The sequence below is a fragment of the Pseudophryne corroboree genome, chromosome 2, assembly GCF_028390025.1.
Source record: "Pseudophryne corroboree isolate aPseCor3 chromosome 2, aPseCor3.hap2, whole genome shotgun sequence".
NCBI lineage: Eukaryota > Metazoa > Chordata > Amphibia > Anura > Myobatrachidae > Pseudophryne > Pseudophryne corroboree.
Window position 1 is genome coordinate 220100900 of NC_086445.1, and position 23837 is coordinate 220124736.

At 46.4% G+C, this 23837-nt stretch overlaps 1 protein-coding gene across 7 annotated transcripts in view; it reads right to left on the bottom strand.

Moving 5' to 3' along the window:
- Window positions 1-23837, bottom strand: part of DTX3 (deltex E3 ubiquitin ligase 3) — a 150546-nt gene that overhangs the window by 15757 nt on the left and 110952 nt on the right. For all 7 annotated transcript variants that reach the window (XM_063952334.1, XM_063952337.1, XM_063952333.1 and 4 more), the window contains one exon: window positions 972-1189. In XM_063952334.1, the coding sequence (XP_063808404.1) occupies window positions 972-1189 (218 nt within the window). The remainder of the gene's footprint in view (window positions 1-971; window positions 1190-23837) is intronic.

The following is a 23837-nucleotide window of genomic DNA, read 5'->3' on the forward strand; positions in this document are numbered from 1 at the left end:
ATGTAGGTAAGTATGTGTGAGTGTGTAAGTGTGTTTAAATAAAGTTTTACTTTCACGGTGTGTGAGTTGTGTTTTTATTTGGGTATTTCTTTTGTTGTGGAACTACAGGTACCAGCGGGCCCGTTATTTCCCAGCATGCTGGTACTTGTGGTCCTCCAAGTACCAGCATGCGGGGGAGGCTTGCTGGGACTTGTAGTTCCACAGCAAAAGACAATATTCTTTTTATGTCATTTTGAAAGGCTATCAGCCTCCCATCCACCGCCCACGGATGGGGGGGACAGCCTCGGGCTTCACCCCTGGCCCTTGGGTGGCTGGAGGGGGGGACCCCTTGATTTAAGGGGTCCTCACTCCTCCAGTGTACCCCGGCCAGGGGTGACTAGTTGGGGGGGTAATGGCACGGCCGCAGGGACCAATATAAAAGTGTCCCCCGGCTGTGGCATTATCTCCCTGACTAGTGGAGCCCGGTGCTGGTTTTAAAAATACGGGGGACCCCTATGTCTTTTGTCCCCCGTATTTTTTAAACCAGGACCGGACGCAGAGCCCGGTGCTGGTTGTCTAAATATGGGGGAACCCTACTCATTTTTTCCTCTGTATTTTAACAACCAGGACTGGCTCAAAGAGCCCGAGGCTGGTTATACATAGGAGGGGGGACCCCACGCAATTTTTTTTTAAAACTTTTAGCTATTTAAATACCAGCCACCCTGTAAAATCGTCCTATATATGACACTCCCCCACTCATCCCTTTATTTAAATGAGTCAAAATCTCCCATAGCCAAAATCTCCCATAGCCAAAATCTCTTGCATAGTTAGACAAAATCTCTGGTAAAGTTAGTCAAAATCTCCTACTGCCAGTTCAAGGGAAATCTCTCAGTCAAAATCTCTCATAGCCAAAATCTCTCCGTGTGTATGCACCTTTAGATTACATGAGCAATCAGGTAACAGGTACTGATAGGATAATAAGGGATACTTACAGCTGTGGACCTCCTGTGCAATTAGTTTTATGATGAATGTCATTCCACGTTATGACATTAGGTCTTCCTGTGGTCATTGAAGTCCCAATAGTGAAGGTCAAACGCTGATCAAATGCTTTCTTAAATAGGGTAAGAACTTTGTTCCCCTCCGGACAATCAGGTAAGTAAGCCACACGTGTTGTACCGGGATACCTCACGCCAGGATTTGGGTGCTCTGACTGCAGAAACAGAAGAAATGTCACATTTACAGGCATAACAATAATATTAACAGTAAACCAGGGCCAGTACCCTGTAAGTGTCTTTTCTCTTTACCGATCCATGCCAAACACCTTTAAAGTCTAGGTGTGTGTGTGTGTGTGTATGAAAGGGGGATGACGACGGGAACTAAATATTCAGGCGCAGGGTTGTCTGTGGGGCCCAGTGAGCTATAGAGGAGGAGGAATAATGTCTCAGCTCACAGCAGCGTGCATAGTATTTATCATTATTTTTCAGATGGGGGGGGGGTGACCACTGTTCCTGGGTTTGGCTATACACCCTTGTATCACACATAACGTCTTGAGAGCAGTGATTATAAGGACTGCTGTAACTACCTTTTCAATGTTCCATCAGCATTTGTTTTAAAAAGGACATATAATTATTTCCAAAAAGGAGATCATTATTGCAGTTTTGTAGAAAGGGTGCAAAATTCTAGGTTTGGAATATTAATACTGTTTCCAATTCCCACTTCCCACATCTTATAACAAATACTTATTCTAAAGTATACCTGTAACGTAGTTCAGAAAACTGTGACATCAATAATACAAACTGAATAAAAGGGTAATTGTACTGTACAATAATTACCACACATTTCTTATATAAAACTGTGCCATTCTCTCTTTCATACTTGTAGCTGTAATGCCGTAGGCATACTTAAGGCAGTAGCGTGGGCTGAAGGCCTGCGACAATAGTATCATGTGATTATTCAGAACCTATTATTATTGTCGTTGATTTGTAAGAGGCACAGTGCTCCGGAGTGCCGGACAGTGGAGGAAAACGGGATACACATAAGACAGACACAATCAATGCAGGCGTGAAAACAAAGGGTAGAGGGGACCCTGCGCACAAGAGCAACATGGTTTTATTCAGATGCAGATTTGCATCATTAAGCTGGTTTTACTCCTAACTGTAAATTATGTAAATGCAATGAGCCGGCTATATCCACTGCATGGACTGTGCACACTTATACCTCTTTCACATCGCACAAATAACCCGGTTACCAAATTGTCTGGTCAACCCGGGTGGAGGTGCGATGTGAAAGGGCAAAGTTGAAATATACCAGGTTGAGCCACCCGGCATTTCATCCTGGTAAAAAAGAAGGGGTTTACACAGGTTATTACCGCATCAGGTGCGGTGTGAATAACGTTACCCGGGTCGATGTGATCAAGGACCCACTCACACTATGGAGGTCAGCGCCGCCTCTGTCCCTCATGGCAACCTGACCCGGCATATTGCCAGATTGGGTTGCCAGTCTGAAAGAGGTCTCATTGCGGGTCGCACCCAGGAAGGACCCATGTACAATACCTGGCTGTGACCCGCCTTAGCGATGTGATGGGGGTATTACTAATACTCCTGAATATTCAAAGATGACCATGGAGTCACATGCTTTAGCTTCCAAAATTGTCTGATTGACACCCACACCTCTGGTATTACTTTCTAAATTGTTATTTTATACAAGAATATTTGTGTTTCAGTACATATGAGAGGCAATATAGGGATGATGCAGGTAATGTGCCGTCAGGACAGTGTGTGATCTCTGGCAACTACACCTTACATCATGCAGTCAAACTTGCATCCTCCCATAAGGGTGCACTAGAAAATGCACAATCATAGGCTACTGTATGAATGGTAGATGTGTGCCGGAACAAAGAAACGTAGGGGGATTTAAATTGTTCACTTGCGCCCGATCTCCTGTCTAAAATGACGGTACATCACGAGGCGATATTCAATTGCTTCCCCACATCGTGCCCTTATCAGTCGGATTTAGCTGCGTAAAACGACAAAACCCAACTAATGAATGGCCACCCCCAACGGTAGTGAGCTGAAATGAAGGCTTTGCACCCTCCAGCAGAAACATTTGAATAGCTGCTGTCGGGTGGGCGTGGGTGCAGGGACCCGCGATAACAATTGAATTATCCCCATAGAATTTTAAGTCAGATAAGAACCACTTGGCCCATCTAGTCTGCCTCCTTTTTTTTTCTTTTATCCTTTAGGTAACCTCAACCCTATTTGACCCTTAGTTCTTTCTAAGGATAGTCATGCCTATCCCAAGCATGTTTAAATTGCTCTATTGTCTTAACATCTACCATATCTGATGGGTGGCTATTCCACTTATCCACTACCCTTTCTGCAAAGTAATTTTTCCTCAAATTTCCCCTGAACCTACCTCCCTCCAGTTTCAGTGCATGTCCTCGAGTTCTAATACTCCTCTTCCTTTGAATGTTTCCCTCCTGTACTTTGTTAAAACCCTTGGTATATTTGAAAGTTTCTATCATCTTCCCACTTTCCCTTCTCAACTCCAAACTAAACATGTACAGTGACATTATTACTTATTTTTTTCCTGCTACTTAATCCTCTCCCTATGCAAGCATTTGACTTGCCTTTCTCATTGCTTTGTTGCATTGCTTCCATGCCTTTAAGTCACTGAAATAGTGAAACCCCTTTCCTCAGTAGTTTCCATTATAGTACCCTTAATACTATATTTAGCCTTTGGGTTTTTGAGACCCAAGCGCATTAGTTTGCAAGTTGCCATGTTCTTGACCATTCCTCAAGTCTACCTAGATCCTCAATCATTTGTTTTACCCCTCTCGGTGTGTCTACCCTGTTGCATATCTTTGTGTCATCAGCAAAAAGGCATACTTTCCCTTCAATATCATTTGCAATGTCACCAACAAAGATATTAAAGAGTACTGGTCCAAGTACAGATCCCTGGGGTATTCCACTGGTAACATTTCCCCCCATAGAATGCAGTCTATTTACTACATCTCTGTTTTCTATCCTGCAACCAGGTTCTTATCCATTTAACCATTTTATAATCCAACCCCTCCTTTCGGATTTATGTAGCAGTCTGCGATGTGGAACAGTGTAAAAAGCTACAGACCCCATTGATCTTTTATTTTAGACACTGCATGTAATTGAGTTGAGTCCTTAGTATTTTCTTTTGCCAACATAAACTTGCAGAGTTTCCCAGACTCCACCATTACAGTCCAGGTTTTAAGGATATTCATGCTTGGACACAGGTGCCTTAATTAGTACAGGTTGAGTATCCCATATCCAAATATTCCGAAATACGGAATATTCCGAAATACGGACTTTTTTGAGTGAGAGTGAGATAGTGAAACCTTTGTTTTTTGATGGCTCAATGTACACAAACTTTGTTTAATACACAAAGTTATTAAAAATATTGTATTAAATGACCTTCAGGCTGTGTGTATAAGGTGTATATGAAACATAAATGAATTGTGTGAATGTAGACACACTTTGTTTAATGCACAAAGTTATAAAAAATATTAGCTAAAATGACCTTCAGGCTGTGTGTATAAGGTGTATATGAAACATAAATGCATTCTGTGCTTAGATTTAGGTCCCATCACCATGATATCTCATTATGGTATGCAATTATTCCAATATACGGAAAAATCCCATATCCAAAATACCTCTGGTCCCAAGCATTTTGGATAAGGGATACTCAACCTGTACCTCAGTAAAATAGGATTTTAATTACCTACCGGTAGATCCTTTTCTCGTAGTCCGTAGAGGATACTGGGGTTCCATTTAGTACCATGGGGTATAGACCGGTCAACTAGGAGCCATGGTTACTTTAAGAATTTGATAGTGTGGGCTGGCTCCTCCCTCTATGCCCCTCCTACCAGACTCAGTCTAGGAAACGGTGCCCAAGGAGACGGACATACTTTGAGAGAAGGATAGATAACGATAGTGGTGAGATTCCGAACCAGCACACACAAAACAGAGGAAAGCTATGGTAACCCAACTTTAAACAGGAACAGCAACAGCTGAACCAACAATACTTAACCAAGTAACAGTGCAGGAAGAACGAAGCACCGGGCGGGCGCCCAGTATCCTCTACGGACTACGAGAAAAGGATTTACCGGTAGGTAATTAAAATCCTATTTTCTCTTACATCTTAGAGGATACTGGGGTTCCATTTAGTACCATGGGGATGTACCAAAGCTCCCAAACCGGGTGGGAGAGTGCTGAGGTTCCTGCAGAACTGATTGACCAAACTGAAGGTCCTAGCAAACGTGTTCGAACCAGACCAAGTAGCCGCTTGGCAGAGCTGTAAAGCCAAGACACCCCGGGCGGCCGCCCAGGAAGAACCCACCGATCTAGTAGAGTGAGCCTGTACAGATCTTGGAACCGGCAAACCTGCCGTGGAATAAGCATGCTGGATAGTGAGCCTGATCCAGCGTGCAATTGTCTGCTTTGAAGCAGGACACCCAATTTTATTGGGATCATATAGAACGAACAGCGAATCGGATTTCTTGTGACGAGCTGTCCTCTTTACGTATACCTTCAAAGCCCTCACAACATCCAAAGACTTTGAAGTAACGTAAGTGTCGGTGATAACCGGAACCACAATGGGTTGGTTGATGTGAAACGCAGACACCACTTTAGGAAAAATTTGCTGACGAATTTCACGTCCAGCTCCTGTAATGGTTCAAACCAGTCCGATTGGAGGAACTGCAGCACCAAATTGAGATTCCAAGGTGCCGTGGGAGGCACAAAGGGAGGTTGGATGTGCAGAACACCTTTCAAGAACGTCTGGACCTCAGGGAGAGAAGCCAATTGTTTTTGAAAGAAAATGGACAAGGCCGAAATCTGGACTTTTATGGAGCCAAGACGTAGGCCCACATCCACACCTACCAGCAGAAAAAGCAGGAAACGTCCCAGGTGAAATTCCACCGCAGAATAATTTCTGCTCTCACACACTTCCAAATACAGTGGTAATGTTTAGACGTTACCCCCTTCCTGGCTTGGATCAAAGTCGGGATAACCTTGTTAGGGATCCCTCTTTTGGCTAGAATCAGCCGTTCAACTTCCATGACGTCAAACGTAGCTGCGGTAAGTCCTGATAGACAAACAGGCCCTGTTGCAGAAGATCCTCGCGAAGAGGTAGAGGCCATGGATCTTCGAGGAGCATCTCCAGATGGTCCGCGTACCAAGCCCTTCTTGGCCATACCGGAGCAATGAGTTCTGCTTGAACCTTTTCTCTTTTTATTCTTTTGAGAATTCTTGGGATCAGAGGAAGTGGAGGAAACATGTACACCTGATAGACCCATGGAGTTGTCAGAGCGTCTACCGCCACTGCCTGTGGGTCTCTCGACCTGGAACAATACCGCTTGAGCTTCTTGTTGAGACGAGAGGCCATCATGTCGATTTGTGGATAGCCCCACCGACGTGTCAAGCACCTGAACACTTCCGGGAAAAGGCCCCACTCCCCTGGGTGCAGGTCATGTCGGCTGAGGAAGTCTACTTCCCAGTTGTTTACTCCCGGAAAGAAGACTGCTGACAACGCCACAGCATTTTTTCTACCCAGAGGAGAATTCTTGACACCTCTAACATTGCTGCTCTGCTTTTCGTTCTGCCATGTCGGTTGATGTACGTCACTGCCGTCACATTGTCCGACTGGACCTGAATAGCCGATCGTGAAGAAGATAAGAGGCCTGCAGAAGGGCGTTGTATGTGGCCCTGAGTTCCAGAATGTTGATTGGAAGGATGACTTCCTGACTTGACCATCTTCCTTGAAACTACACCCCCTGGGTGACTGCTCCCCAACCTCTGAGGCTTGCGTCTGTGGTTAACAGGATCCAGTCCTGAATTCCGAACCTCCGATGAGGTGAGAAATCTGTAGCCACCACAGAAGGGAGATCCTGGCTTTTGGCGACAGACAGATCCTCTGGTGCATGTGAAGATGCAATCCGGATCATTTGTCCAACAGATCGAGCTGGAAGAGTCTTGCGTGAAACCTTCCGTATTGAAGCGCTTCGTAAGAGGTCACCATTTTCCCCAGAAGGCGAATGCATAGATGTACCGATATCCAGGTTGGCTTCAGGACATCCCGAACCATCGACTGGATTACCAATGCCTTTTCCAATGGAAGGAACACTTTCTGTGATTCCGTGTTCAGTATCATTCCCAGAAATGGGAGCCTCCGTGTTGGCTCTAGGTGAGATTTCGGAAGGTTCAGAATCTACCCGTGATCCTGGAGAAGTTTGGTTGAGAGACCAATGCTGTCCAGTAACCTCTCCCTGGACGGCGCCTTTATCAGAAGATCGTCCAGGTACGGAATTATGTTCACTCCCTGCTTGCGGAGTATAAACATCATCTCTGCCATCAGTTTGGTGAATACCCTCGGTGCCGTGGAGAGACCAAATGGCAGGGCCTGAAACTGGTAGTGACAGTCCTGCAGTGCAAACAGTAGATAAGCCTGATGAGGCGGCCAGATCGGAATGTGAAGGTATTCATCCTTGATATCCAAAGACACTAGGAAATCCCCTTCCTCCAGACCTGAGATCACCGCTCTCAGAGACTCCATCTTAAACACCCTTAAGAACGGGTTCAAGGATTTGAGGTTCAGAATAGGTTGTACCAAACCGTCCGGTTTCGGTACTACAAACAAGTTGGAATAGTACCCCTTGTTTTGCAGATGAGGTGGAACTGGAACAATGACTTGAGTCTGTAACAGTTTTTGGATGGCCTGCTGTAAAGTTATACTTGCCTCTTGTGAAGCGATAAGCCTGATTTGAAGAATCTGTGAGATGGGAGCTCTTGGAACTCCAGTCTGTAGCCCTGGGAAATAAGATCTATGACCCAGGGATCCCGGCACGAGCTTGACCAGATGTGACTGAAGAATTTTAGACGGGTTCGCACGTGACAGTCCTCCAGGCACCGTGGTTCACCGTCATGCTGAACGCTTTGCGGAAGCAGAGCATGAGCTCTGTTCCTGAGCACCTGCAGTTGCTGGTTTGCGTGGTTTACTTCTTGCGCCTCTGGAGGCCGTAGAAACACCTCTGGATTTTCCCTTAAATTTGAAGCTGAATAAGCTTTCCTGGCTGGGGGAGCTGCGGAAGGAAGATACGTAGACTTACCCACAGTAGCTTTGGAGATCCATTTGTCTAGTTTGTCTCCAAACAAGGCCTCTCCTGTGAATGGTAGGCCTTCCACGCCTTTCCTGGAGTCCACATCAGCAATCCACTGGCATAGCCACAAGCCCCTGCGTGCTGACACTGGCATAGCGGTGGTGTGTGCATTAAGCAAGCCTATCTCTTTTATGGCTTCCACCATAAAGTTCGTAGAGTCCTGTATATGCTGCAGGAGTAAAACAACATCCCCCTAGACAAGGAATCTAACCCCTCAATTAGGTTACCTGACCATTTAGTACTGGCTTTTATGATCCACGCACATGCAATAGTGGGTCTCTGGGCCACCACAGCAGCTGTGTACAATGATTTGAATGTAGTCTCAATTTTACGATCAGTCGTATCTTTTAGGAAGGCTGCACCAGGGACAGGCAATACAATTTTTCGTGACAGCCTAGAGACTGATGCGTCCACTATCTGTGGATTTTCCCATTTTTTCCTATCCTCCAGAGGAAAAGGAAAAGATGAGAGCAACCTTTTAGGGATTTGAAATTTCTTATCAGGATTAACCCACGGTTCTTCAAACAGGGTATTCAATTCCTTTGACGCAGGAAACGTGACTGAGGACTTCTTTTTTACATTAAAATAAGATTCCTCACACTCCTCTGACACCTTATCTGCAGAACATCTCTGATAACTTCTATAAGAACCAATGTTCCTTGTGAGAGTAGCATGCCCCCCCCTCCAAATCCACCTCACCCTCCTCCATGTCTGACCCGTCAGAGTCAAACTGCAGGACATGGGCCAGACATCGCTCTTGCGGGCAAATGGGAGGGGATTGAGACGCTGGTTTGGGCACTGAGTCTCTATTCATAAACTCATCCACAGTCTGTCTTAAGTATTGCGTCTCTTTCTCATTGCGGGATAGTTTTGTAGAAATATTTGAGATCATTCCCTTAATGGAATTAACCCACTCCGGTTCAGCCCCGCTATTCGGGAAAGGTGCACTGCCCTGAGTACCCAGTAGTGAGCCCCCTGGTGAAGAGGAACACTCTGCTGTACAAGAAACACACTCTTTGCCTGACATAATGTAAATGTGACTGCACACACACACAGGAAAAGGTTAAGCACAATTAACCCACAAAGAGCCCTTCAGGGAGACACAGAGTTATTTGGAGCCAGCCCTTACCACGCATTTATCGCTAATATCAAGCTTAGCCGGGTCGCAGACTAAGTAACCTGATAGGGGACTTAGTACTCTAATAATCGCTCCCCCCCCTGCTATGACCCCCTGGTATCGCTGAGGTAATCTGGAGTCTCTCCGGAGGAGCTGCACGTCCCTATCAGTCAGCGTCTGTGTCCACTGCAGAGGGAAAATGGCTCTGGTGAGCTGCTAGATTCGCTCATAGTGAAGGCCCCCCATTCAATGGCACGCGGTCTTCCCGCTTTTTTTATACTTGCTGAGGTAATCTGGTGCTTAAAATGGTGAGAAAACCAGCCCTGCCTGAAAATAAACATATAAAAAAAATGCAGAAAACTCTTCAGGAGCTTCCATGAGCGTGACCGGTTCCTCCGGGCACATTTTCTAAACGAAGTCTGGTAGGAGGGGCATAGAGGGAGGAGCCAGCCCACACTATCAAATTCTTAAAGTGCCAATGGCTCCTCGTGGTCCCGTCTATACCCCATGGTACTAAATGGAACCCCAGTATCCTCTAGGACGTAAGAGAAATGTTATTTAACCATCTGGACTCAAGCATGGATATCCTTAAAACCTGAACCGGAATGGTTAAGTTTGGTCATCTATGAAATAGAGAAAACAGACACAAATCACAAAAAAATATTTATACACTTTTCCCAAAGGTGTTTTCTCTAACGTCCTAGAGGATGCTGGGGACTCCGTAAGGACCATGGGGAATAGACGGGCTCCGCAGGAGATAGGGCACTTTAAGAAAGCTTTGGATTCTGGGTGTGCACTGGCTCCTCCCTCTATGTCCCTCCTCCAGACCTCAGTTTTACACTGTGCCGAGAGGATGAAGGGCACACTGCAGGGAGCTCTCTTGAGTTCTTTGCTACAGAAAGCATTTTTGTTTGGATTTTTACTTTTTCACAGGGAGCACTGCTGGCAACAGGCTCCCTGCATCGAGGGACTGAGGAGAGAGGGGCAGACCTACTTAACTGATAGGATCTGCTTCCTCGGCTACTGGACACCATTAGCTTCAAAGGGGGTGAACACAGGTTCGTCCTGGGCGTCCACCCCCGGAGCCACGCCGCCATTCTCCTCACAGAGCCAGAAGAACAGAAGCAAGAAGACGTCTCAGGCGGCAGAAGCCTTCAGCTTCACAGAGGTAACGCACAGCACTGCAGCTGTGCGTCATTGCTCCACATCACCTCACACACTCCGGTCACTGTATGGGTGCAGGGAGCAGGGGGGGGGGGAGGAGGAGGGGGGGGGGGGGCGCCCTGGGCAGCAATAATAACACCTCTTAGATGGCAAATAGGTATATACATGTACAGCTGGGCACTGTACATGTACATAATTGAGCCCCCGCCATTTTACACAATTTTGAGCGGGACAGAAGCCCGCCGCCGAGGGGGCGGGGCTTTTCCCTCAGCACTCACCAGCATTTCTCTCTCCACAGAACGCTGAGAGGAAGCTCCCCGGACTCTCCCCTGCTTACACACGGTGAAGGGAGTTTAAAAAGAGAGGGGTAGGGGGCACATAATTGGCGGAATAAAGTATAATACAGCGCTGCTGGGGAAAAGCATTCTGTGTTGGTCTCCAGGTTGTTGCGCTGGGGTGTGTGCTGGCATACTCTCTCTCTCTGTCTCTCCAAAGGGCCTTTCAGGGGATACTGTATTCAAAAAAAGTTTCCCTGGGTGTGTGCAGTGTGTCGGTACGCTTGTGTCGACATGTTTGATGAGGAAGGCTCGCTTAATGTGGAGGGGGAGTGCTTGAATGTCAGGTCGCCGGCGGCAACGCCGACACCGAACTTGGTGGATATGCTGAATGTCTTGAATGCAAATCTCCTGCATAAAAGATTAGACAAGGCTGAAGCTAGGGATCAGTCAGGTAGCCAGTCCGTGCCTGTCCCTGTGGTGCCAGGACCTTCAGGGTCTCAAAAGCGCCTCATATCCCAGGTCACTGACACAGATACCGACACAGATACTGACTCTAGTGTCGACTATGAGGATGCAAAATTACAGCCGAAGGTGGCAAAAGGTATTAGGTACATGATTATTGCCATAAAAGAGGTTTTGCATATCACGGAGGAACCCCCTGTCCCTGACACGAGGGTTCACATGTATAAAGGGAAAAAGCCTGAGGTCACGTTTCCGTCCTCATTTGAGCTAAGCGAATTATGCGAAAAGGCTTGGGAATCTCCGGATAGGAGACTCCATGTTCCCAAAAGGATTCTCATGGCGTATCCTTTTCCACAGAAGGATCGGATACGATGGGAATCTGCGCCTAAAGTAGACAAGGCGCTGACACGCTTATCCAAGAAGGTGGCACTGCCTTCTCCGGATACTGCTTCCCACAAGGATCCTGCTTATCGCAAGCAGGAAATTACCATGAAGCACATTTACACACATTCTGGAAATATAGTTAGGCCGGCCATGGCGTCGGCCTGGGTTTGTAGTGCTGTCGTGGCATGGGCAGACTCCTTATCTACGGAGATGGACACCTTAGATAGGGATACCATTCTAATGACCATGGAGCAAATCAGAGATGCTGCCTTGTATATGAGGGATGCTCAGAGAGACATTTGTTTACTAAGCTCTAGAATAAACGCTATGTCTATTTCTGCTAGGCGGCTCTTGTGGACCCGACAGTGGACGGGAGACGCCGACTCAAAGCGGCATATGGAGTCATTGCCTTACAAGGGGGAGGAGTTGTTTGGAGAAGGCCTCTCGGACCTAGTCTCTACTGCTACGGCCGGTAAATCGAATTTTTTACCTTATGTTCCCCCGCAGCATTCTAAGAAGGTACCACATTATCAAATGCAGTCCTTTCGTTCCAATAAAAACAAGAAGGTACGAGGATCGTCCTTCGTTGCCAGAGGTAAAGGCAAGGGAAAAAAGCTGCACTCAGCTAGTTCCCAGTAGCAGAAGTCCTCCCCTACTTCCGCAAAGTCCACAGTATGACGCTGGGGCTTTCCGGGGGGGTGGGGGGGTCAGATCAAGTGGGGGCACGTCTTCGTCTTTTCAGCCACGTCTGGGTTCAATCACAGGTGGATCCCTGGGCAATAGAGATTGTTTCCCAGGGATGCAGACTGGAATTCGAAGACATGCCCCCTCGCCGTTTTTTCAAATCGGCTCTGCCGGCTTCCCCGTCAGAGAGGGAGCTAGTGTTAGCGGCAATTCACAAATTGTACATTCAACAGGTGATAATCGAGGTTCCTCATCTCCAGCAAGGAGAGGGTTATTATTCATCACTGTTTGTGGTACCGAAACCAGACGGTTCGGTCAGACCCATTCTAAATCTAAAATCCCTGAACCTGTACTTGAAGAGGTTCAAGTTCAAAATGGAATCGCTCAGAATGGTCATCGCCAGCCTGGAGGGAGGGGATTGGATGGTGTCCCTGGACATAAAGGATGCGTACCTTCATGTTCCGATTTTCCCCCCTCACCAGGCGTTTCTGAGATTTGCAGTACAGGATTGTCACTACCAATTTCAGACGTTGCCGTTTGGGCTTTCCACGGCCCCGAGAATTTTCACCAAGGTAATGGCGGAAATTATGGTGCTCCTGCGCAAGCAGGGAGTCACAATTATCCCGTACTTGGACGATCTCCGTATAAAGGCGAGATCTCGGGAGAAGTTGCTGGACAGCGTGTCTCTGTCCGTGAAGACGTTGCAGATGCACGGCTGGATTCTCAATTTACCGAAATCCCAGCTAGTACCTGCAACGCGTCTGACCTTTTTGGGCCTGATTCTAGACACAGACCAAAAAGAGTTTTTCTTCCGGTGGAGAAGGCTCAGGAGCTCATAGCCCTGGTCAGGAACCTTTTAAAGCCAAAAAAGGTTTCAGTGCATCATTGCACAAAGGTTCTGGGGAAGATGGTGGCTTCATACAAGGCCATCCCCTTCGGCAGGTTCCATGCGAGGACTTTCCAATGGGACCTTTTGGACAAATGGTCCGGGTCCCATCTACATATGCAGAAATGGATCACCCTGTCTCCCAGGGCCAGGGTATCTCTCCTGTGGTGGCTGCACAGTGCTCACCTCCTAGAGGGTCGCAGGTTCGGCATTCAGGACTGGATCCTGGTGACCACGGACGCGAGCCTCCGAGGTTGGGGGGCTGTCGCACTGGGAAGAAATTTCCAAGGTCTCTGGTCAAGCCTAGAGACTTGTCTCCACATCAATGTCCTGGAGTTAAGGGCCATTTACAACGCCCTACGCCAGGCGGAGGAGTGGCTTCAGAACAAACCGGTTCTGATTCAGTCGGACAATATCACGGCAGTGGCTCATGTAAACCGCCAAGGCGGCACAAGGAGCAGAGTGGCCATGGCAGAGGCGACCAGGATTCTGCGCTGGGCGGAAGGCCATGTAAGCGCACTATCAGCAGTGTTCATCCCGGGGGTGGACAACTGGGAGGCGGACTTCCTCAGCAGGCACGACCTGCATCCGGGAGAGTGGGGACTTCATCAAGAAGTCTTCACACAGATCGTGGATCGGTGGGGACTGCCTCAAATAGACATGATGGCGTCCCGTCTCAACAAAAAGCTAAAGAGGTATTGCGCCAGGTCAAGAGACCCTCAGGCGGTAGCGGTAGACGCTCTGGTGACACCATGGGTGTTCAGATCGATCTATGTGTTTCCTCCTCTGCCTCTCATACCCAAGGTGTTGAGATTAATAAGACTAAGAAGGTTCAGAACAATTCTCATTGTTCCAGATTGGCCAAGGAGGGCTTGGTATCCGGATCTGCAAGAGTTGCTCACAGAAGATCCGTGGCCTCTTCCTCTAAGGCAGGACCTGCTGCAGCAGGGGCCCTGTCTGTTCCAAGACTTACAGCGGCTGCGTTTGACGGCATGGCGGTTGAACGCCGGATCCTAGCTGAAAAAGGGATTCCGGAGGAGGTCATTCCTACCCTGATCAAGGCTAGGAAGGATGTGACATCCAAACATTATCACCGTATATGGCGGAAATATGTTTCTTGGTGTGAGGCCAGAGCTGCTCCTACGGAGGAGTTCCATTTGGGCCGTCTGCTTCACTTCCTTCAAACGGGAGTGAATTTGGGCCTAAAATTAGGGTCCATAAAGGTCCAAATTTCGGCCTTATCCATTTTCTTTCAAAGAGAATTGGCTTCTCTTCCTGAAGTACAGACTTTTGTGAAGGGAGTGCTGCATATTCAGCCACCCTTTGTACCTCCGGTGGCGCCTTGGGATCTTAACGTGGTATTAAGTTTCCTCAAGTCACCTTGGTTTGAACCACTCAAAACAGTGGAGTTGAAATACCTCACTTGGAAAGTGGTCATGTTGTTGGCCTTAGCTTCTGCAAGGCGTGTTTCGGAATTAGCGGCTTTATCATATAAAAGCCCATACCTGATTTTTCACGTGGAAAGGGCAGAGTTGAGGACTCGTCCTCAATTTCTGCCCAAGGTGGTCTCATCTTTTCATATGAACCAACCTATTGTCGTGCCTGTGGCTACACAGGACTTGGAGTACTCCGAGTCCCTGGATGTGGTCAGGGCTTTGAAGATTTACGTGACCAGAACAGCTAGGATCAGGAAGACTGAAGCTCTGTTTGTTCTGTATGCGGCCAACAAGGTTGGCGCTCCTGCTTCAAAGCAGACAATTGCTCGCTGGATCTGTAACACGATTCAGCAGGCGCATTCTACGGCAGGATTGCCATTGCCTAAATCGGTTAAGGCCCATTACACTAGGAAGGTGGGCTCTTCTTGGGCGGCTGCCCGAGGTGTCTCGGCACTACAACTGTGCCGAGCTGCTACTTGGTCGGGGTCAAACACCTTTGCAAAGTTCTATAAGTTTGATACCCTGGCTGAGGAGGACCTCCTGTTTGCTCAATCGGTGCTGCAGAGTCATCCGCACTCTCCCGCCCGTTTGAGAGCTTTGGTATAATCCCCATGGTCCTTACGGAGTCCCCAGCATCCTCTAGGACGTTAGAGAAAATAGGATTTAACTTACCGGTAAATCTATTTCTCGTAGTCCGTAGAGGATGCTGGGCGCCTGTCCCAAGTGCGGACTTCTTCTGCAAGACTTGTATATAGTTATTGCTTACATAAGGGTTATGTTATAGTTGGTCGGTCTTGAACCGAGGCTATGTTACTTGTTCATACTGTTAACTGGGTAGTTTATCACAGGTTATACGGTGTGATTGGTGTGGCTGGTATGAATCTCGCCCTTAGGTTACATAAATCCTTTCCTCGTACTGTTCATATCCTCTGGGCACATTTCTCTAACTGAGGTCTGGAGGAGGGACATAGAGGGAGGAGCCAGTGCACACCCAGAATCCAAAGCTTTCTTAAAGTGCCCTATCTCCTGCGGAGCCCGTCTATTCCCCATGGTCCTTACGGAGTCCCCAGCATCCTCTACGGACTACGAGAAATAGATTTACCGGTAAGTAAAATCCTATTTTAAGGGGGCGTGGCCTGACTGGAGAGACGACTGGAAGCAGGGAATTAAACCTCCTGCTTTCCTCTCAGAAAAAACAATATAACCAACATCAATAATTACCCCCAATCTACCCTCATTATCTACACTGAGGCTCAGGGTGTTGATGTGCCTGGTCGCGGAGCCGGGAGATCGTTTTTGCGGTCTCTGCAGGTTGTGGCCTGCACTGGACGCCGGAGCCGCGGCCTAAATTTCAACAGCTGCCCGCCGGGAAGCTCCGGGAGACGGACGCGGACGCCGGGACTACCCACGGCCGTGAAAACACCCCGGGGGACCCTACGACCTGCTGGGGAGCCTGGAAGGTACCCCCCCCCCCCCCCACCTGCATCATACCAGAGGACCTGCGAGACGGGAGTCGGGACCTGGCGCTCGGAGACGGAGAGAGCCGCGGAACCGCACTTCCGGTGCTGCACTGACACAGGTCTCCCTCGGCGTGCAGTGAAGCCTCTCTCACCAGGTGATAACCTCCCTGCACCTCACTCCCCATTACCCCGGGCACTATTATATACACCAGCGGTGGGACACAGGAGAGACCCGGAGAGGAGAGGATATATTTATATGATAACTATAGGAACACTCGCTTATATATAAACAAACACAGAACCACAACAGGTCTGCCATATCCTCCCTTCCCCCACCCTCTACAGATTGATATACCCTGGATAACATCACACTGAAACGGATCACTCTAATTATTACTACAGCTGATCCCAAGATATGACACTATTTCTCCAGTCCGCTGCCACAAAGTGAATTACATCTTCACCCCCCCTCCCCATCGCCGTGTATGCGGGAGGTGAGTGGGACCTACTCAATACCTACTAATTTGTCTCCAATTGGCGTGCTCACTCGGTGATGCCACGGGCCGGATTGCCGTTGTGATTGAAATACTACATTACCAACATTATCCACCACGCCCTCTGAGTCTCACTGCTACCACATATATTGGCGATAATAACTTTCTACCTGGTAGACACAATTACATCTTCCTGTCAATTTGACGTAATACAACCGCTCTCAGTTCTCCACTGATGGAAACATTTCACAGTATAATGTGAATTTACACCGGCCGTAACTGTAATGTAGATCTCCTCTCATTTTTATAACCAACGGCAAACCATATCACTCGTCCGACCCTCATGAGCTCATAACTACTAGTATGGACAAATACTTAAGATCTTCTACACCGAAACCCCAAAGAGGCAGGAGTGACGAGAAACGTGGAGAATCAGACAACACCTCCCTGCTACTGTCCCACCATCCTATCGGCCTAGATAACACAGTTGATTCATTGCCTGCCATGGCACCAAAGGCTCCCCCCGCTCCTCCCTCCTACTCGGATATAGTCAAGGCAATTAAAGAGACAGTGGAACCTTTGTTACAAACTCAGGCAGATAAATTTATGTCCGCAGTATCAGACCTGAAATCAGAGCTCGGCTCTATGTCCCGAAGAATTTCGGTGAATGAGAACAGAATTGGAGTTAACTTCAAAGAAATTGAAGACCTTAAAGAACAAGTCGTATCTCTAACAACTACACGTCAACATATGACGATGAAGATGGACGACCTAGAAAATCGTTCGAGACGTAACAACCTGAGAATTGTGGGTCTCAAGGAATCACTGAAGGGGCCGGACCTTCTGAAATTCCTCCTTTCCGATTTACCAGACCTCTTAGGTATCCCCGAGGAACTCTCGTCGTTGGAAATTGAACGAGCCCATAGACTGGGCCCCCCATGTGACTCTAACCAATCTAGACCCCGCCCAGTAATCTTCAAATGCTTAAATTTCAGACACAAAGAACTGATATGGTCTGCGGCCCGAAGCAAAGGTCCACTCCAATGGGATGGTCAACGGCTGTTCCTTTTCCAGGACTACTCCGCCGAAGTCTCTAGAGCTGGAAGAGAAATGTCTCCAATATGCTCTCATCTTGTGAAAAATAGTATCCGATTTGCTCTTCTTTACCCCGCGCGGCTGCGCATTTTCACCCCGCAAGGCCCGAAAGATTTCACATCGGTGGATTCGGCTAGAGGATTTATGACGGAACTGAGCAGATCCACACGGTCGCCCCTGACCTCAATACCATCTTCTCCAAGCAAGACAGTCGATAATGTCTGAAACCTGATACCGGGACTCGACTCATGTTCTTACACCAGTTGATATGGTTAATTGTTCTGCTTTATTGAGAGGTAATTTGGGTTCCACTCCTATCATGACCAATTAGAAAGGCACTTGCTTTTCTATACGGGTCATAGGGACGATCCCTTGAGTTTATTATCTTCAGAATGCCTGTTGGTTATTATGTTATTCTATTGTTCTACATTGCGGTGGCTTCACGTTGAAAGCTGTGACTGATGTCTGCTGATGTAGACGTTCGTATATGTTATTTTTCTCTTTATTTTTGTCTCTACCTTTCTTTCTTCTCCCTGACTTCCTTTACTTTCCTCTATGATACCACATGTTTGCAGATACTTAACTGGCGGGGGTGGAGGGTGTGTATCTTTATGATATTCTGGATTACTCGTATAACGATATTTCCTACCATAAGGCCCCTTACTATACTTCTATATTCCTCTGATGATGTAGTAGATGTCACAACTTAATATAATATCGTGGAATGTTAGGGGTATTAACTCTCCTATTAAACGGAGACGCATCATTACCTATTTAAATAAGATAAAAGCTGACGTCTCCATGCTCCAGGAGACACATTTGACCCCTCCTGAACATGCTAAACTTACTATGCTTAGACAAGAAGTTGTGGCGTCCTCTTCATTTTCATCTAAAGCAAGGGGGGTCGCTATTCTTATCCGTAAAGGGGTGTCATTTGACATACACCATCAGATCATTGACCCTCAGGGAAGATATATAGTATTAGATGTCACCTTGGAGGGTACCAGACTAACATTATGCAATATTTATGCCCCGGCTGTCTATGACAAATCATTTTATCTGGAGATAACGAATATTCTCCGCCCATATTCACATACCTCTCTTATCGTTGGAGGAGATATGAATATGGTATCCTCTTTGATTTTGGACAGGAAGGGTGCCTCGTCTCAGAGAACCCGATTACCCAAGATCAACCTTGAATACATATCCACACAGTTGGGACTGATTGATATATGGCGCCTTCATAACCCTGTAGAACTGGAATATACTTACTACTCTTCAACCCATAATTCCTTCTCACGTATAGATTATTTCCTTGTCTCCACTGACCTGTCACCCAGGATCATTGAGACAGCTATTAACCCTATAACAGTCTCAGACCATGCCCCTATCTCACTAGTGCTTCAAGGTAGACTCACTTTGGGTTCTAACTCACAATGGAGATTCCCTGCTAAGATGGCCGCCTCTCCAGACTTTAAAACTATGTTGGTGCATTCCTGGGATTCTTATGTTCTCAATAACTCCGACCATATATCTGACCCTGCCTTATTTTGGCAGACTGCTAAAGCGGTTCTAAGAGGGAATATAATTGCATACATGACAAAGTATAAACGGGACCAAGATGCCACATATAGAGCGGCACAATCTGCACTCACTTTCTCATTCCAGACCTTTAAATCCTCACCTACGATAGCTAATAAACAGAAATATAGAGACGCTAAAACCCAATTTGACCATACTCTGACACATATGGATAATAGATTCCTTATAGCAGGTAAACACAAACTCTTTCAATATGGAGATAAACCGAGCAGAATGCTTTCTAACTTACTTAAAACTGACAAAGGACCCCAATATGTGACAGCATTGAGAGATTCGACCTCAGCAATACGGACCGAAGGGAAGGCGGTCACTGACATCTTCTACACCTTCTTTAGCAATTTATACTCTCATAGTAGTATCAACCAACCTACCAAAACCTCTTTTTGGGACACACTACAGTTGCCCCAGATCTCCCCAGAACAATCAAAATCCCTTACGGCCCCTATTACTGTCACTGAAGTGACGGAGGCTATTAAAGCCCTTAAGACACTGAAGACACCAGGCCCCGACGGTTTGTCCGGGGAATTCTTTAAAATACTCTCACCTAAAATAGTAGATTCTTTAACAGCATTTTTCAATTCCATATTTTCCAGCCTTACTATCCCACATTATTTTAACTCGGCTCTAATCCGAGTGCTACCCAAACCTGGCAAAGACCCACTCCTCCCGTCTTCCTATCGCCCTATTTCCTTACTTAATGTAGATTACAAATTATTTACTAAGCTATTAGCAGACCGACTAAAATTTATCCTGCCTGACATAATCCACAGTGATCAAACCGGTTTTATCTCAGGCAGACACTCGGTGACCAATATTCGTAAAGTTCTAACAGTTTTACAATCCCTGAAGGAGGTTGAAACGGATGACCCTGCCTTCCTATTATCATTAGATGCGGAAAAAGCATTCGACTTGGTGACGTGGGATCACCTATTTGAGACACTCCGACGCTTCGGATTCTCAGACCAATTTGTGGCCATTATACAAACCATTTACCATAATGCATCTACACAAGTTTTCACAAATCGATATTTATCTCAACCCCTAACGATTCATAGGGGAACCAGACAGGGATGTCCTTTGTCCCCTTTACTATTTGCAGCAGCATTAGAACCCCTGGCGGTAGCACTGAGACAATTACCAACCTTCTCGGGAATATCAGTGGGGAAAAGGGAAGTTAAACTTGGACTATTTGCGGATGATATGATCTTATTTGTTTCCAACCCACGCACTTCGATACCCGCCATTTTTGACACCATACACCGCTTTAGTACCTTTGCTGGCTACCGCATAAATACTCATAAATCCGAACTACTCCCTTTGACTAACATAACAGACCCTCTCCTTTATTCTGACTTCTCTTCCCAATTCACGCTGACCCCTACTAAACTAAAATACTTAGGTATCTATATCCCCTCGGTACTCTCCCGATTATATCTATTCAATTATACACCCATTATCCAACAAATCAAAACACGGTTAGAATCTTGGAAAGACCTCAAACTTTCTCTGTTGGGGAGGGTAGTAGTAATAAAGACTATTATCTTCCCAAAATTAGCCTACCTACTTCAGATGCTCCCCGTCACGATCAATAAGCAAGACACCATACTCTGTTCGCAAATATTCTCAAAATTTATTTGGAAAAACTCAAAACCACGCATGCCCAAAGCCCGAACTTATGTTAATAAACGAAAAGGCGGGCTGAGTATGCCCAATATAATGATGTTTGCTAGGTCAGCACTATTTAAGTTCGCCTCAGATTGGCTTTTACAGTCAGACACATTCACGAATCTGGAACTGGAAGAGGCATTGTTCTCTCCTTACTCACCTGCAGCATTGCTTCACACACCAAAGGCCAAACTACCTCAGGAAGTTAAGACTAATATCTTGTTTTGGGACACTTATAGGGCCTGGGCCTCCATCCATAAACTATTTGGTACTGAACCATATGAGTCACCATACATACCCCTATGGGGAAACCCCAACTTTCCCTCCTCTTTAGACAACCACCACTTCTACACATGGAAATGTAAGGGGATACACACTATTAGAAATGTTTTTGACCCTGGTGGAAAGATGCTCTCCTTTTCGCAATTGCGAGACAAATTCTCTTTACCCCACTCCAACTTTTTCATGTTTCTCCAAGCTCGCCATTATATCAACTCTCTTAATGACCCCTTAGGTAAAATGGCCTCTACCCGAACAGTCCTCGACACTCTCACGTTCTGCAGACAAAACCCCTTCAAAATCCGATATCTTTACAATGACCTGGTTGAAGTGTCAGCCCCCTCTTGGTCCCCTCTCTCTGATTCCTGGCGGCGGGAACTCCCAGGGGCACCTGACATGGGTGAGACCTCCACGAACATTGACCGAGTCCTCAAGGCCTTAAAGTCCGCTAAGTTACAAGAAATACACCTAAGGGTAGTAAACAGGATGTATATATCCCCCTCCCAAAGACAACACTTCCGCCCGGATGAGTCGGGCAATTGCCCTAAATGCGGAATAAGTGGAGCTTCCCTGACACACAATCTTTGGTCATGTGGGAAAATTAAACGTTTCTGGTGTAAGATTCTCCAATATTTATCCCGACTACTCAAAGTAACTCTCCCTGCCCTGGTGGCCCCGTTGCTGTATGCTGACTTTTCACCCTGGTTGTCACAGTTAGATCTCACCCCGATGATCCCTCTACTGACTGTGATGGTCACGGTAGCAAAACAAGTGATACTGAGGCACTGGATATATAAAACAGCCCCATCAGTAGGTGAATGGGAGTCCGCTTTATTAGATGTTCTATTTTGTGAGAGAAAAATAGCTACCTTCCAAATTGAAAATGGAGTTATACTCTTTCATAAAAAATGGGGAATGTATATTGAGAGTCTGCCCTTGGACAGACGTGAATACATTTGGAGGGTATTCCGAGACACAACGTGGTATTGGACTAACAGGATAACGGGAACTATAAGCTGATCTCAAGTCCCTTAAAGATAGAACTACTGAGTGGACCCCACTTATAACATAGACCCTCCAGAAAGGTTATACTACACACGACAATGCTTACTCCAAAACCAGGACTTCACCTCCTAATCCAGACTGTACTTCTGACTAACCCCCCACTCCATCCACCCCCCCCCCTGACAATATATACACTATTTGTTTATAGTATCTCTGCAATACTTCTTTCTATTTACTTTCCATCTCTATCCTTTCCTTTCCTGTCTCCCTTTCTTCCTAACAGCTGTGATGTTTAGTGTACATTTTATGTATCTTACCTGATGTTGGGGGTAAGGATACACCCCGGTGAATCATACCCCCTAATATTGTGTCAGACAGCTGAGTAGAAATTACTCTAAGTGAAATGTTTTCCCTTTTCTTTCTCTCTTACTACAAAAAAAAAACAAAAAACCTGTACAGCCCTCAATTTACTCTACTTTTATTCTTATTGAATTTGATTGATCGGGTCACTGTTGAATATTCTTGTAACTCGACCCTGATAACTTATGTTGTGACTCTATGGCTGTCTAATAAAGAAATTTATTTTAAAAAAAATCCTATTTTAACATATTCTGATAGTCCTACAGAATACAGTACATTGAAATGTACTTGACTAGTTCTCCGAAGCACTGGGGTATCAAATATATGAACTTTTAGTATGCGTTTAATAGAGCCTTAAAAACAAAAATAGGGAGGTTATTTCTTCTTTCTTTGATGTTTAATTTTTCGTTCTTTAACCAACCAGTAGAAACCTATAGGAGTCATCAACTATTCCAACAGATCTCCTATATTTAATTTCTAGAAGATCTACACATGAATGTTCTAGTAATGCCTTTCATCCTCTAGACCAGTGGTTCTCAAACTCGGTCCTCAGGATCCCAAACAGTGCATGTTTTGCAGGTAACCCAGCAAGTGCACAGGTGTATTAATTACTCACCGACACATTTTAAAAGGTCTGCAGGTGGAGCTAATTATGTCACTTGTGATTCTGTGAGGAGACCTGCAAAACATGCACCGTGTGGGGTCCTGAGGACTGAGTTTGAGAACCTGTGCTCTAGACCACAGGATCTCAAACTCGGTCCTCAGGACCCCACACGGTGCATGTTTTGCAGGTCTCCTCACAGAATCGCAAAATAAATAATTAGCTCCACCTGTGGACCTTTTAAAATGTGTCAGTGAGTAATTAATACACCTGTGCACCTGCTGGGTTACCTGCAAAACATGCACTGTGTGGGGTCCTGAGGACCGAGTTTGAGAACCTGTGCTCTAGACCAGGCATTCCCAACCACGGCCCTCAAGGCACACTAATAGTGCAGGTTTTAGTGATATCCAGGCTGCAGCACAGATGGTTAAATCAAAATAACTGAGCTACTAATTAAGTGACCTGTGCTGTAGCCTGGATATCACTAAAATCTACACTGTTATAGGCCCTACACACTTGGCGATGTTACTGAAAGATATGAACGATCTCATTCATTAATGAACGAGATATCGTTAATATCTTTCAGTGAGGAGGCACCAGCGATGAACGATGCGCTGCCCCGCACTCGTTCATCGCTGGTGCCCCGTCGGCTGCGCATGTAGGCCATACTTGCCTACCTGACCCTCTCCATGAGGGAG